At 43.5% G+C, this 16,829-nt stretch overlaps 2 protein-coding genes across 2 annotated transcripts in view; one reads left to right on the forward strand and one right to left on the reverse strand.

Annotated features, from left to right (window-relative positions):
- The first annotated feature begins 391 nt into the window (after positions 1–391).
- Positions 392–8,140, forward strand: LOC115403404 (lactase-phlorizin hydrolase-like). The gene is made up of 12 exons (XM_030112269.1): positions 392–1,045; positions 1,132–1,780; positions 1,870–3,429; positions 3,649–3,917; positions 4,060–4,350; positions 5,003–5,218; positions 5,362–5,538; positions 5,729–5,835; positions 6,822–6,953; positions 7,104–7,327; positions 7,493–7,728; positions 7,940–8,140. The coding sequence occupies exons 1-12, from the start codon at positions 392–394 to the stop codon at positions 8,138–8,140; spliced, it is 4,716 nt and encodes a 1,571-aa protein (XP_029968129.1).
- Positions 8,141–14,288: 6,148 nt separating this feature from the next.
- LOC115403406 (lactase-phlorizin hydrolase-like) overlaps positions 14,289–16,829 on the reverse strand; it is a 37,447-nt gene continuing 34,906 nt past the window's right edge. The window contains exon 18 of the mRNA XM_030112270.1: positions 14,289–14,785. Coding sequence (XP_029968130.1) covers positions 14,289–14,785 — 497 coding nt within the window. The remainder of the gene's footprint in view (positions 14,786–16,829) is intronic.

Genomic DNA, 16,829 nt, shown 5'->3' on the forward strand with positions numbered 1-16,829 from the left:
TTGGACACTTTTGCTGCGCACTCCTCCCAAAAAAGGTATTGTATGGTGTGAGACAGCTTGAAAATCTGTCAAAATGCTTGTATGTAACCTTAAGTAAATATATGAAAATTAGATATTATGCCTGTTCAGCTCACAAACAACATGGTTCAAGCTTGTAACACAGGATAATTATCTTTTGAACAAGATAAAAATTGTGTTTTACAACAAAAAAACATGTAGAAAAAGTAGTTATGTATGGAAATAAAAAAAACAAAGAGCAACATTGAGGATGAGATAATAATAAAATAATAATATATTTTTTGTGATGAAAAAGAGAGGCTAACAGTGTATTTATTTTTTTTCACAAGTCATTCTCTTGATTACAACCTACAGTGTTCCAGACGTTGGGAAGATGAGTGACCTCAGAAACAGTTACCAAACTGTGTGGGACAAGTTTAGAGATCAAACTGCAGCTGATCGAGATGCTTTCCTGACTGACTCATTCCCTGCTGGCTTCCAGTGGGCAACATCCAGTGAGTCCTTCAAGGTTGAAGGAGGATGGTCAAAGGGAGGAAAGGGTGAGACCATTTGGGACCGTTTCGGGCATCAAGGCCAAGCTTTTGAAAATCAAACTGCTGACCTCGCATGTGACAGTTACCACAAGGTGGATTATGAACTGTACCTCCTGCGAGGTCTCCAAGTCAACACCTTCCAGTTTTCTATCTCCTGGGCCCGTATTTTCCCTTCAGGCCACAATGACAGCCAATCAGAGGATGGGGTTCTCTACTATAACAGCCTCATCGACGCTCTCATTGAATCAGGCATCAAACCTATTGTCACTCTCTACCACTGGGATCTGCCCCAGGTTCTCCAGGACAGAGGTGGGTGGACTGACGCTTCCATTGTCGAGGCCTTCAAAGAGTATGCAGATTTTTGTTTTTCTGAATTTGGGGACCGGGTCAAGACCTGGAACACATTCAGTAGTCCCTGGGTGGTGAGCCATGCTGGATATGGCACCGGTGAACATGCTCCTAGTGTCAAGGACTACGTGACTGCAGCCTATCAGGTGATAATAAAACTCATAATAAACATCCTGATGTTTCACTGAGGGCGAGGTCCATTCAACTTATACTTGTTTCTGCATTTCTTCAGGTCACTCACAATATTCTGAAGTCCCATGCTGAAGCCTGGCATGTCTACAATGACAAGTACAGAACGGCACAACAAGGTCAAGTGGGCATCGCATTAAACGCTGACTGGGCAGAACCAGCAGATCCCCACAAATCTGAAGATGTTGCTGCCACAGAGCGCTACCTTGAGTTTATGCTGGGCTGGTTTGCACATCCCATATTTGGAGCCGGAGACTATCCTTCAATTCTGAAAACTCAAATTGAAGAGAAAAGAGCAGCATGTCCATTCTCTGTGCCTGCAATACTACCAACGTTCACTTCTGAAGAGATGAAGAGAATTGTTGGCACGGCTGACTTTTTTGGACTGAACCATTACACCTCCCGGGTAATCACACACAATAATGGTGGCTGCGTCGCAGGTCCTGAGGGGGTGGGTAACTTCAGATCAGATGTGCACCCCTCAGGGAATGCCACAGCCTCTGACTGGATCTCCTCTGTGCCTTGGGGCCTGAGAAGGCTTCTAAACTACATTTCAACAGTGTACTTACAAACTAGGAAAGTACCAATCTATATAACTGGGAATGGGATGCCAACAGAGAACACTGGGGACATCATCAATGATCAAAGCAGAATACAGTACTTGAGGAGCTACATCAACGAGGCATTGAAAGGTATGTTGAGAATAAAAATTCTTTAATTCATTTAAAAATTGTTTTAACATAGTATTGTGGCTAAATATCTGCATTTCTTTTCCCAACAGCTGTAAAACAGGACAATGTAGATGTGCAGAGATTTACTGTACAGTCACTTCTGGATGGCTTTGAAGGTCCACAAGGCTACAGCGAACGTTTTGGTCTGCATTATGTCAACTTCGATCTGCCTGACAGACCCAGGACCCCAAGACAGTCTGCCTACTTTTACTCAGAGGTCATTGAGAAAAATGGTTTTGCTCCACAAAACACAGTCTTTCATAGTTCACAAGAGAAAAAGCTGAAGTCAAAGAAAGTAGGACCACTGCCACCGTCCACCGTCCCATCCAGTGCCACAGATGTTTGGAGAAAGTTCACAGGTCAAACAACTTATGAGAAGAAGCTCTATCACTATGGCACTTTCCCAGAAGACTTCAGCTGGGGAGTTTCTTCTTCAGCTTACCAGATTGAAGGTGGCTGGAATGCTGATGGGAAAGGGCCCAGTGTCTGGGATACCTTTGCTAATGCACCTGGTAGTGGTATCCCTGAGGGTGCCAATGGAAGTACAACCTGTGATAGTTACAACAGATTCAATGAAGATCTTTACATGCTGCGAGGTCTGAGGGTAAACTCATACAGATTTTCTATTTCCTGGTCCAGGATCTTTCCTAATGGAAGGCTTTCCTCCCTGAACCAGAAAGCGGTTGACTATTACAACAATCTCATTAACAGCCTTGTAGCAGCAAATATCTCCTCGATGGTAACACTTTATTATTATGACCTCCCTAATGCTTTGCAAACTGAGCTGAATGGCTGGGAAAATCCTGAAATGATTGATGTTTTTAATGACTATGCTGACTTCTGTTTTGCCACTTTTGGTGACAGAGTGAAATTTTGGATAACTTTCCAGCAGCCTGACACAATTGCTTGGTTAGGATATGGAACTGGACAGTATCCTCCCAGGATTAGAAATCCAGGAACAGCACCATACCAAGTTGCACACAACCTGATTAAAGCTCACGCTACAGCTTACCATACATATGATGATAAGTACCGTGCTTCCCAAGGTGGCAAAGTCTCCATTGCCCTGAATGCTGATTGGATCGAGCCTGTTGATGTTAATAATCCCCGTGAGGTATACGCTGCTGACCGTGCAATGCAATTCCAATTAGGTTGGTTTGCCCACCCCATTTTCAAGAATGGTGACTATCCTGATGCACTGAAGTGGCAAGTTGGAAACAAAAGTGAACTCCAAGAACTTTCAGAGTCAAGACTACCTTCCTTCAGTGAAGAAGAAAAGAGCTTAATTCAGGGAACTGCTGACATGTTATGTGCAAATCATTACACTACACAAATAGCAACCCATGTAATAAGTCAGACTACCCCCCCATCGTTTGAATATGACAGGGACTTTGAACTTGCTGAGGAAAGTGATGCACCAAGCACAGTCATTGATGGGCAGAGAGCTGTGGCTTGGGGCTTGAGAAGACTTCTTAACTGGATCAAAGAGGAATATGGAAATCCAGAGATTTATATCACTGAAAATGGAGTGGCCACAGATTCAACAACAACATTTGATGACACAGACAGAATCTTTCTCTACAAAACCTACATTGATGAGGCTTTAAAGGGTGAGTGTGTGCATGAATTACTGAGTGTTGTTTCGAGATAACAATGTCAAGTTCCATAATGTGGTGAGAATCCTGTTGACATAACCAATGTTAATCCCACAGCCACTTTTTGTAATCACCTTTATTTAGATGATTAAGTTTAAATAGATTTTGTGTGACAATATAAATTCCACTTTTCTAGTTTATCACTTTATGTCTATGCCATCATTTATCATACAGCTCACAATCTGGATGGAGTGAATGTGAAAGGATATGTGGCAACATCTCTCATGGATTCCTTTGAGTGGCTCAGAGGATACGAACTTGGATTTGGTCTACACCATGTTGATTTCACAAACCCCAGCCGGCCAAGGACACCAAAGCGCTCTGCACATTACTACTACCAAGTCATTAAAGACAATGGCTTCCCAATGCCAGATGACGAGAAGACTCTTTATGGATTTTTTCCAGAAGATTTTCGTTGGAGCACTGCCAGTGCTGCTCATCAGGTAGGCCAACACATCATATCCTTTTCAACAGCAACAAACAAAGATTTAAATTGCAGTAGTGAAGAAGTGCTTCAGTGGAACTGGAATATTATGTGAATGGGATCGACTTTTTTTTTCTCTCTTTTTTTTTTTTAAATTTTAGATCGAAGGAAGCTGGAGAACCCATGGAAAAGGAATGAGCATCTGGGACAAGTTTGCTCATACTCCTTATAGAGTGTCCAACTTCGACACTGGGGATATTGCTTGTGACAGCTACAACAAGATTGACGAGGATGTGGAAGTGCTCAAGAAGCTGAAAGTGACCAACTATCGATTTTCTATCTCCTGGCCCAGAGTCCTGCCTGATGGCACGAACAAATACATCAACGAAGAGGGACTGAACTACTACAGCAGATTAATAGATGCCTTGCATGCAGAAAACATCCTTCCACAGGTAGGTTGTGGGATTGTATCACTAAAAGACAGATTTCTTTATTGTATTATTTTTTTCCCCACTGGCAACTACTGACTTTGAATATATTTGACTCTGCTAGTTCTTAACGGAATTAACAGTAGTATAGATTTAGATAAAGTATATATATTGATTCCCCTTGACTATGCTGGCTTGTGTAAATGTTGGTCAGTTCAGGTATTTAAACTCTGTGGTTGTGTCAAAGATTTCATATGCTCATCACAGTTTTTCAGTGTTAATTGGGCGTCGGGCCCAGGGTGTGGCTTGTTGATACTTTACTGTGATGAATTTCAATGGGATTCCTTGGCTCACATTTGGTCACAGTAGTTCAAAGGAGGTCACTTGTGAGTTACCATGATCCTTTGAAGCAGGGTTTTTGGATTTATTTGAAATTGGTGAGAAATGTTGTCAATAGGGAGGACTTCTAGGCATAAATCTCCTCTGTTAATAGATTTCACATTAATGGCTTCCTGTAACAATTTCTTGAAAAACTATGTCTTTTCTGTGCATATAGTGTATATTGGTGTCTTCAAAGGAAAACGTCTGATTGACGTCTGATGGGTCTGCCCCTATTGACCAGTTGCCCCTTGCCCAAACTGTAAAACTCATTTGCACTCTATCCTTCATTTTTCAGGTCACCTTGTACCACTGGGACCTTCCCTTGGCCCTACAGAGATTGGGAGGCTGGGAGAATGAAACCATAGTCCAGCGTTTCAAAGAATATGCTGATGTTATATTCGAGAGACTTGGGCACAAAGTGAAGTTTTGGATCACTCTCAATGAACCATACATTGTGGCCAACCTTGGCTATGGATATGGCACTTTTGCTCCAGGTAACAGCTTCTCTTATGTCAGTGACCAGTTTTGAACATTCATTGTTGGAAAAGTTTTCTATTATCTAGATTTTGTGTCACATTAATGTTTTAATGGCTATGGTTCCGAGGATATAACACACATAATTTAACTTTATTTATTACAGGTGTTTTCCGCAAGCAGTACATTGCAGCTCACAACCTGCTCAAGGCTCATGCTGAGGTTTGGCATCTTTATAATGACAAGTATCGTGCAACACAAAACGGGCTTATTTCCATCACCATCAATTCGGACTGGGCAGAGCCAAGAAACCCTTACAAGGAAGAGGACATTGATGCAGCTCAGCGCTACATACAGGTAGAGAAATACATGTCAGTGCTGAAAGTCTATTTGCCAAGTGTTGCTGCTTTTTCTCATTTACTGTTTAGCAGAGAAATGAGATTTAATCAACTGGGAGTTCATCAGATTCACCTTGTACACTTTTTAGTCGAATAATAACTAATAAGATAGCGTTGACTAATTCTGACAAGTATGATTTGTTCCACAGTTCTTCATTGGCTGGTTTGCCAATCCTGTCTACAATGGAGATTATCCTGAGATCATGAAAACAATCATTCGTGAGAGAAGTCTTGCTGCAGGACTTCCAGAATCACGGTAATGAAACATTAAAAGATAAGTTCAACCAATCAAAGCACAATATATATTATATGGTACATCTACTTCTTCACTTTTAAGATCTAAGAAATTGTTTCAAAAGTGAGATCCTCCCCTGGTGTTTGCCAAGAAATTTTAAAAATGTATTTATTGTAAAAGTAATTGAAAGAAAGTGAAATTATGAAATAAACTTTAGACCATCAGCTGAACAAGAAAACACTTCAGTCGTGGTGAAACACATAAACAATCAGATATTCTGTACTAAAGAAAAGGGTTGCTTTTAGTTCCAAAGAATTCTAAGCCATCAAAAATGTCATCAACTTACATGAAATAAATATGAGGAAGTCTGGCAATCAACCAAAAATAACTATGCTGAAGGAATTTGTTTGAAACCATGTGGGTAGGATTCATCCATATATGAATTGGGGTGGCTGGAGCACAGCCGGTACAGTGTGTTGTGCCAAAAAAATAATACCAGTAACATAATACTTGCTAATGAGGTCGTAATTTTAGGCATTTTCAATGAAGTAAAGCCACTAATATGTCAACTTGCCTATAGTTTACAGTGTGATGTTTGAATCATTGCCACATTAGCGTTTGGCAATATTCTAAAAAGGTACAAAATAAAATAATTTCAAAAAGTAACTGCAGCCAATATTTGAAAAAAAAGAAAGAAGAATCAAACTACATTTCTGAGAAATCAGACTTTTCCTGTGGAAGTTTTGTGCTTTATCAAAAGTAGGTATAGTGGATGAGATAGATGTCATACTCAGTCATTGAGGTAACACTTTCAATTCTGGTTGCAATTTTTTTTAATTGTCTTCTTACATTTGTTGACAAGTTATTGTATTATTGGCTTTATTACATTAAAAATTGACAAAATTATTGCATAACTGCCAGTTAGTCTACAATTTGTCTTTTGATCTCATGTCACCCATGTTTAAAACAGTTCAAAAAATGCCATCTCTTTTTTTTTTTTTTTGCAGTCTTCCAGAGTTTACCCCTGCTGAAATCGAGAGGATCAAGGGGACTCATGATTATTTTGGCTTTAACCATTACACAACTGTCCTTGCATATCATTCTCCCAGATTGAATCTGCAGGATTATGAAGGCGATCGGTAAGTTGATCGTTTTTGAGGGAACAAAGCACCATGGTTTTCGCACTGTCTCAGCTGAAAATTTTTATATTTATGTAAAGTGTTAGAAATAGAGGTTGAAATATCTGAGTGAAAGTTACACTGTGAACTAATCTCCAATCAAATCTACAGCAAAGTGGAAACTGTTGCGGATCGTTCCTGGATCGAGTCTGGCTCTTTCTGGTTGAAGATCACACCTTTTGGATTCAGGAAACTTCTTAAGTTCATCAAGGATAATTATGGAAACCCACCCATCTATGTGACGGAGAATGGGATCTCAGAACGAGGAGAAGTGAATCTCAACGACCTTCGCAGAATACACTACTATGAGACCTACATTAATGCAGCTTTGAAAGGTACTAAAGTCAATAAAAAACAAGAAGTGGACAGATTTAATTAAGCTTAATTGGCTAAATTATTGCCTTAAATTATTAAAAGAAATGAGAAAGAGCAGATTCAGATCTTCATGATGTGTTGTGGAAGATGCTACCAGTTCCAGTATTTATTTTACTTTTTTCCAGCCAAAACACTGGATGGAGTTGATCTGAGAGGATACACCGCCTGGTCACTAATGGACAACTTTGAGTGGGCTTCTGGCTACGATGAGCAGTTTGGACTTTTCTATGTAAACCGTTCTGACTTCAACCTTCCGAGAATCCCCAAAGCATCAGCCTCTCGTTATGCCTCCATCATCTCCTGCAACGGTTTTCCAGATCCAGCCAGTGGACCCCATGCCTGTTTGGAGTCTGATGGTAAGATGTTCTCATGTTCAAAGACAATATACAGGAAACTGTCAAGCAGTCAGCAAACTTCACTTGAAGCGCAGCGCTTCTTCTGAATCAAGACATAAATTGCAGATTTATTCACATGTCTAATTCTCTCTCTCTGTCTTTTTTCACCGTTGTGCTACAGATTCAACCCCCCCCACAAACCCAACTCCCCCCACAAACCCAACTCCCCCCACAAACACAACCCAGAACCTTGAGAACAAAGTGGACTTTTTGGGTTTGGAGCTTCTCGCGCAAGATGCAGAAGTGGCCCTTTATGTCCTGTTTGCATTTGTTCTTGTAGGTGTAGTCATTATTGCTGTTGCCGTTTTTGGGCTCTTGAAAGCTAAAAAGAAAGTGAAAAAAGTGAAGGCTGAGAACTTAAAGATGGACAAAATGTGAACAAAAGGTTGTAGTTGTATTTCACTTCAGCAGCATGTCTTTTTTCTGTTCTTTGTATTATAGTCATTGGTGGCTGAGAAGTACGTACAGTATGTAACTTTTTTGTTGGGTTGTTCAAAATTTAAAATGCAACATTTAAAGAATTTTATATAGGTGTGTATATTGGTTGTAGAAACTGTAAGTCATTTTGTCACTGTCATCATCCACCCCTTCCCTAAAATGACAAATAAAAAAAATATATGTACATAAAAATCTGTACTATGCCTCATCTCTCTATAATTTTGTTCACAATTGGATGGATGGCTATATTGATTTGCACAGCACCTACACTGAAATTGCACTATTTTGTTTCTAAATGGAGAACAGGGGCGTCACTAGGTTTTAAGTCCAGGAGATACACAGGATGTGAGCGAACCTAGTGCAAAACTCCACAAACAGCGAACAAAGACTGAGAAATTATTCATTATTATTTATTTATTTTATTTTAATACAGTAAAACTACAAATATAGGTTTGCAGAGAAACAGTGTGTTTAGCTGCAGTTCTCAAATTGGAGTCCCTTTACCCCCAGTACTTAGCGAGTCAGAGTTTGGGGTTTATGAAAAAATGTCAGATCAACTGATAATAAATTAATAACCATGCTGTATCAGTTTAAAAACAAATGTATGTCTGCATGTAGGTAGCAATGCGCCAATGAACAAACTAACTATTCCCACAGCTATGGATCAATAAAAAATCTGACATTATTGATACATATCACTAAAGCTGTGATCCATTACTGTCATCACACACAGCTCCTGCCTCTACTCAGTGTTTCTCGCCATAGACGATGGAAACATTTTTAAATAAGCCTCTTTATCAAGTGGTGCTGAGTCTAAACCAGCAGAACTGAGAAGATGTCATGACCTTTATCTGGAGTGTGGTTTCATTGAGAACAGAGACAGAAGACCAAGATGTGTGGAGAATCTTCAGCTGGTAGCAAATTAAGCCATTAAGCCGTCGAGCTAAAGCACCTCCTGATTACCAAGAGTCACAGTTCAGAGACTAAACAAAGGAGAGAGTGAGGAATACCTTAGCCTGAAAACAGAATGGTGTATTTGGCTGTAACTTCAGAAAAAGCCCAGAGAGCTTCTTATTTAGTGGTAGAATAGGATTATGACTTACCATACCAAATAGGTGACTATTTGTCACCCATCACTCCCAAGAATAGAGAAACTGTATTGTGAGAAACAGGCTCACCTTCTCACCAATTTAACCTGTTAGTGACGTGAGTGACTGAGGTGTGTTTGATAAGACAAATTACATATATTTACTGTGTGATTATAACTTTTAGTATATGGGTTTGTCAGTTTTCTGCCAATTATTCAAAGAAGTGGCAATAAGTGTTGAACCACTTCAGAAAGTTTTGAGCTGTTTGTTCAACAAACTAGGTTCGCTGGGACTGTGTCAATGTTAATATTGTTTGTAGTGACTTGAAGATGAAGGAAACATTGTGGTATGAAGCTTCAGAACTCCACACCAGGGACTTCAGTCAGGATGCTCTTCATAGATTTCAGCTTGGTCTGTAACACCATCATCCCGGACATCCTAACATCTAAGCTGGCCGACTTGGACCTCCCCCCCACCACAACCGCTTGGATCAAAGACTTCCTCACTGACCACCCGCAATCGGTGAGAATTGGTAACAGGAGTTCTTTCACCGTGTCGCTCAGTACCGGCTCTCCTCAGGACTGCGTGATGAGCCCTCTCCTGTACACCATCTACACACATGACTGCACACCCATACATCCAGTTCAGTTCATCCAGCTCAAGTCCTTCACCTCTTTGCCTCAAATTTCCCGAAATTGAACAGTGATAAAACTGAACTTCTTCTTGTTGGCACCAAGTCCACACTCTCCAAATCTGACAGGTTTTCCCTCACCATCGACGGCTCCACAGTGTCCCCCTCCCCTCAGGTTAAGAGTCTGGGTGTCATCCTCGACAGCTCACTTTCTTTCCACCCCCACATTAATAACATCTCTTGGTCTGCATACTTACACCTACGCAATATAAACCGTCTCCACCCCTCTGTCGCCCCTCACACCACTGCCATCCTGGTCCACAGCCTCGTCACCTCCTGCCTTGACTACTGTAACTCACTCCTTTTTGGTGTCCCCCACAAATCCCTCCATAAGCTCCAACTGGTCCAGAACTCAGAAGCTTGCATCGTCACCAAAACCCCTTCCTCTCACCACATCACTCCTGTCCTCCAGCAGCTCCATTGGCTCCCTGTCAAATTCCGGATCATCTTCAAAATACTTCCGTTTACATTTAAAGCCATCCACAACCTCGCCCCCTGCCTCCTCCGCATCAAAGGTGTCGATGTAGAGAGAGTGCCCACCTTCTAGTTCTTCGGGACCCACATCTCGAGGGACCTGTCCTGGGCGGCCAATACAACATCTCTGGTCAGAAAAGCCCAGAAGCGCCTCCACTTTCTGAGGGTCCTGAAGTGGAACAGGCTGCAGACGGACCTGCTGGTCTCTTTCTATCGGGCTACAATTGAGAGCGTGCTGGTGCATGCTATCCCTGTGTGGTATGCTGGCAGCACAGTGGCTGACAGAAGAAGACTGGAGCGGGTCACAAGAACAGCTGAGAAGGTGATCGGCTGTCCGCTGCCCCCCCTGGACAACTCCAGGTGCCTTACCAGAGCCAAGGCAATCATGAAGGATTTCCACCACCACCTGCCCTCTGGAAGAAGGCTCAGACCCATCAAGAGCAGAACAAACAGGCTCAAAAACAGCTTCTTCCTTTGGGCAATTAGAACACTGAACTCAACATGAACATCTCTTACATAAATCACTGATTATCATCTCTCACGTGCAATATTGACACCACCACCTATGCACCCATATGTGTAATACCTACTATCTTATTTATTTTCCTATGTGCAATGTGACATTATTTATTACTCTGTATATAGTCCCTCTCCATCTTACCCATCATCGAATTAACTATTGTGAACTTATGTCACTTGTGTATGATTTGCTAGTTATAATGTAGAACTTTTATGAATTGTATGCACTATAGTGGATCTGCTGCAATTTCGTTGGCCAGGAAACTGACCAATGACAAATAAAGAATCTTGAATCTTGAATTTTGAATTAACAGCTGCTTCATAGAGCTTCTCACTGCACACACTACCTGGTTAACTCCTTAACGTCCTGCAACCTGCTGTAACTCTGGGACCCTACTGGAACATGTGAGCTGACCTCTGACCTGCCTGACTGTCACATAACGTTCACATTACACTGCTCGTGTTCTGAAAGCTGTAAATTTAAAATTCTAAATGCTGTGAAGTGAAAGTGTAGCTTCAATAAGACTTTGCCTGTGTTTAAAATGATAGAAATTATGTTGACATTACTCCAATTTAATTTGGTTAAGTTAATTTCTACTACACAGATCTTAAATATTTAGGTTTGAATTAGGGATGTGCGATACCACTTTTTTTCAGACCGATACCAAGTACGAGTACTTCATCTTCAGTACTCACCGATACCGATACTTGCATACCGATACTTTATATACATAAAATTCAAAATAATGCAATGACAGATTATTTTTGAAAATGAATTTTATTTCCAATAAAAAGGCAGCCCAGCCACTACGTTTAAGTCCAAAATAATAGTCTGAAAAATAAAACAAGCAACTCTGAGTTTGCACTTATTTAAATGAAATTAAGTGCAAGATAAAACAATTTCTCTGAGTTTTACACTTTACATAAACTAAGGTTTTTAAATGTACTAATTTTAATGATTTCTTTTATGAACTAAAGTCAAAGATAGAAAAACCCCTGAGTTTAAAGAGCTGCTCGTGTTATTTGTGCTGCTCTCGGATCTCTGCTCTTCAGTTTATCGGTCTTCTGCAGAGTTTGCCGTCGAGTTGCTGCCGGAGTTTTCTTTTTTCCAGCACAACAGCGTCAGACTCTCGTCCACAAGCTTCCCTGAGGTGTTTAAACAAATTACTAGTGGTAAATGAACAACATCGCGCACCTCCTTTAGCAATTTTAGCATTGCAGAGTTTGCATTCTGCAAAGCTCGGCTCGTTTTCACTTATATAAAAGAATTTCCACACCGGCGGAGTTTTGGTGAGACGAGCAGCCGTTCTGGATTCATTCCTGTTGTCTCTGCTCTGGATGAGACTCATGGAGAAGTCAGCCCGCTGCAGTGAAGCCCTGCGCCTGTCAGCGCTCCAGAGAGGAGCTTCTTCCTCTTTCATGTTTGTCGGCAGCTTGCATCCCATTTGGTTGCACTACCGCCAACTGCTGGTGAGGAGGGCTTACGACGCGTGGGGTTTTCTTGCCGTGAGTATCGGCGGCTGGCATCGGTAGGCTTCACGAGTACCCGATACCTTGAAATAAGGCCAGTATCGGCCCGATACCGATACCTGGTATCGGTACTCGCACATCCCTAGTTTGAATGTTTAAAAAGTAGATAACTCATATAGCATTTGGGGTTACAAATGGCAGATTGTGTTTAATTAAAGGGACTTAAGGCAACTTTTCAAAATTTACCTCAGTGCTGCCGCGATAGGTGCTGCGGGTAACTGCAGCCACCAGCCAAGGCAGCACGGGAGCGCGCACAAACATTTTACAGAATGTCCGTCTTCACAGCACTGCACCAGGGATGCTCATGCTGTTTACTATGTCGCGGATTACTGCAGGACCACAGTGCATATTATGTGATTTTTGTAAGCATCCATTTTCACTCCCAAATGCAGCTGAAGTTCCCTCTATGAATCAAACGCATATCCAATATTTATTCGGGTGCCAGCCCGGCTTCGGTCATATTTTTATTTTTATTTTTTTTTTTTTTTTTGACTCACGAGATAACGCTGATAATAGGGCTGCGTTAAACGATTACTTTTGTAATCGATTAATCTAGGAAATAGTTCTTCGATGCATTGATTAATCTAACGATTCATTTTTAAATCCGTCGCGGAGCTCCTCTCCGCCTCCGTGTTTATGCGGCGGGTCCCTGCGTGCTCTGCGGCCGGCACAGAGCGCGTCTCCACCTGGGAGCAGAGATCCGGAGCTCTCTTGTTAGCTTCCGTGGGGCAGCTCCACTCGGCCCGTGGAAGCCGCGGCCTGCTTCACGCGCCTCCGTGGAGCAAGCCGCGGCGCGGCAGCTCCGAATCTCCGCTCCCGGGCGGTGACGCGCTCTGTGCCGGCCGCGGAGCGCGCGGGGACCCGCCGCATAACCACGGTGGCGCGTGAAGCAGGCCGCGGCTGCTGGAGCTCTCCCGTCACCTCCGTGGAGCAGCTCCGGGCCGTTTACCCAATCGACCCCAACTCAGCAGGGAGCGCTGCTGAGACTGGCCGCCTGTGAGTGTTTTGGGACGGGGAGGGGCTCACGCAGCACCCACTGCTTGCTGAGAACAGCGGAGACGTCCTGTCACGTCTCCAGAGCACCAGAAAAAGCCGCTAAATTTGTCGCTAGTTACTTTTGACAAAAAAAGTCGAAAAGAGGCTTTGGAAAGTCGCCAGATTTAGCGAGAAAGTCACCAAGTTGGCAACACTGCCCGCCCCTGATCCCAGCAGTGTTTGAGTCCGTGTCCATGGCGGCCATGTTCTTCCTGTTCGGCAACGCGCATACAACGTCAATTTACGTCACATCCCCACGATTGCGCGGGAAATTCGGACCCCGAACAGCAGCAAATTATTTGGCACACAGCCTGTATAAGGCAACAGACAGATACGCGGATTGGCCTGTTATTTTAGGTTTTTAATGCTTCACGATCCATTAGCATTGAATAAAGTGGAAATGCATGTGTAGTTTTTCACAAATCTTGCCTTAAGTCCCTTTAACATGAAGATGATGAAGAGTCCTTGAAAAATGTTCTACCCTGTAAGAGGTCCTTGGTTCCTAAAAGTTTGAGAACCCTGGTCTATAATGTTAAAGTCAGGTTTTTATTTGTCAGACAAGGAGCATTGGGTTTATTAATAACATGGGACTTCCTGCTGTTAGCTGGTGCTAACTAGCTGTTACTCCCAGCAGTGATCAATACTATCAATACTTACTTTCTCGAAAAACTTTCTTATCTTAGTGATGGTCATGCTATGCCCTTCCCCAGGCTTTGTACAGACCCTACTATTGTGGCTTTGTGGGGTCAGCTCAGGGCGGTGGCTGTGGTCCCTGCCTGGGGGTCCATCCCCCTCCTGGACATAGCTTCAGCCGGGCTTCACGGACAGGCCCGTCTGGGGTGATTGCAGGCCTCCCAGTGGCGTTGCGGATGGATGGCGACCTGTCCGGCCGGCCTGCAGGTTGTGTACCTGCAGAGGCCTCAACGCGCTGACGGACTCCCTCTCCCGGTGGAATCCTCGACCAGGTGGGGTGGTGCCTCCATAGGGGAGATGTGCGCTGGGGGTTGCTTAAGGAAGCGGCCCACTGTCCGCTCGACCCCCTGAGAGCCGCTGGCCTCTGGGCTAGGATGCTCTCTTGCACTCCTGGCCACAGGTCCTTCTGTAGGCGTTCCCGCTGACCCCTCTGCTTTGGCCGACGCCCATCAGGGTGCTTCAGAGGGGCACACACTGCTGCTGGTGGCCCTCTACTGGCTGGTGTGGGCTTGGTTTCCTCTGCTCCGCAGGTTATCCCACAGCCGACCGTGGCACCTTCTCAGCAGGAGGGGTCTGCTGTATCAGCATGGTGGCCGGGTGGGGCACCCCCGCCCTCACCGTCTCTGTTTTGCTCCTGGCTACTGAGGGGCCCAAGTCGCTGCTGAGCAGCTGTTCGGGGCCTGTCAGGCAACTGCCTTGAATGCTAGGGCGCCATCTACCAGGCGGCTGTATGATAGTGGGTGGCGGTTGGTTGCACAGTGGTGCAACGGCCGTGGGGAGGACCTGGTGCTCTGTCCGGTCCCCATGGTCCTTGACTTCTGCAGTCTTTTGGAGCCTTAGCCCGGTCCCCGTTCACATTGGGGGTGTATGTGGTGGCGATACCAGCCCGCCATGCATGGGTTGTAGGCAGCGCTATTGGAGACGACACTCTGGTGTCGGCTTTCCTCCTTTTTGAGGCTCCAAGATCAGCAGACCCAGTAGAATAATGCCACTTTAATAGTGTCATTCTGACCTTCCTCTATTTCACAAACAGGAGAGGATGTGGATTTACCATGCCTCCTCTTTTCTCCTTGGTTCAGGCTGCGATTAGCTGTTTGCATCCACAAGACAACAGTTGGAGTTGGGTCAAAGGTCTGCGTGGTGAACTTAGACAACAGAATGTGCATTAGAGATGAGAGGCGAGAGTCTGATTAGCAGGATCTGTACTTGCTTTTTATGATATCCAGCTGTGAAAACCCCTTTTCACATGCAGCATTGCTCAGGGGCAGTGTAAGGGCCAAGAAAAGAACCCTCTGAATGTTAGAATAACTGTCAGGATTGCTTGTCTTCACTACATTCACCAGGTCGTGCACAGAGGAGGCTGCCAGACGTTTTCCAGCTTGCTTTAAACTCATCCACTCTCTTAAAGTGGTGTCTTTGTCAACAGGCATGTTGGCTTCATACTTCTCAAGGATGTTACTAAGAGTTGTGTTGCCAAAACTGTGCAGATCTTTCATTTCAAGAGGCCAAGTTGTTGGATCAAAAATCAGAAACTGATCACATGATTTTAGGGATTCAAATCTCTATTCAAACTCATGAATCAGAGCTCTCAAAACATTGATCTTGTCCCTGTCAGCATCAGCATGTGGCCCAGTCTCTTTCCTGAACTTGCCCTCAACTCTCCATCAGTAAACTGTCCAACAGCAACCATGAGCTCATCTTTGCATTCACCAACAGTTAGATTCTCTTGCTGAAACTTGAGGGAGGTGAGCTTTAAAACATTACCAATATCAAGAACGTTTGCTAGGAAACAAGCATGTCATCACTTGTTGCCACTTGAATCTGAATGGCAGGTAACATTCTCCATATTTTCAATAGAGTCTCCTGTCTCCATGCAGACCATCTGATGTTGTGAAATTTTCCTAATTTGGCAAAAGCTATTCCTTTCTTTTTGCATATGCTCTTTAGTTGTGCAATTCGTTTTGCACCACCTTTCTTTAAGTAAAGTCTTAGCAACTTCACAGTTGATTGATTAAATGACTGACAGTATGAGACTGTGCGATCAGATGCACTCCATGATGGGGCTTCCCCCCTCTCGAGAACGATACGCGCTCCCCACATTTACTCCAAGCCTCTTCAGAAACGGAATATCTTCCTCATATGGACGCATAGGATGTCCATGTTTCGCTTTGTGAAAGGCTAAAAGAAAAACATTACGCAGTGCTTGATGTTGCTCTTCATTCAGTTTGTCTTTCCATTTGTCGAGGGGACCACTGGACTTCTGGTCCTGGATGCGTCTGTTTTCGTTATCAATCGCTTGAACTTTCTGATGCTCTCTGCTATTGGTGTGCTTATCAAAAGCTGAATGATTGAAGTTTTTAGTACCTGTATAAAAGGCACCGTTTTTGTCAGCCACAGTGGGATTTTCAGGGCATACTCTGCACCGCGTCTCCGTGCGTTCATCATTAGCTTGAAGCCAGCTGACCTCCTGCAACCACTTCTCCGAGAACACGCGCTTCTTTTGCTGTTCTGACTCAGTCTGGCGCTTCTTTGGGGGTGGCAGAACACCAAAATAGTTGCTTAATGGAGCTTGCTTCTTAGACAATTTGATAACGTTCTA

Source organism: Salarias fasciatus, chromosome 16 (assembly GCF_902148845.1).
Source record: "Salarias fasciatus chromosome 16, fSalaFa1.1, whole genome shotgun sequence".
Taxonomy (NCBI): Eukaryota; Metazoa; Chordata; class Actinopteri; order Blenniiformes; family Blenniidae; genus Salarias; species Salarias fasciatus.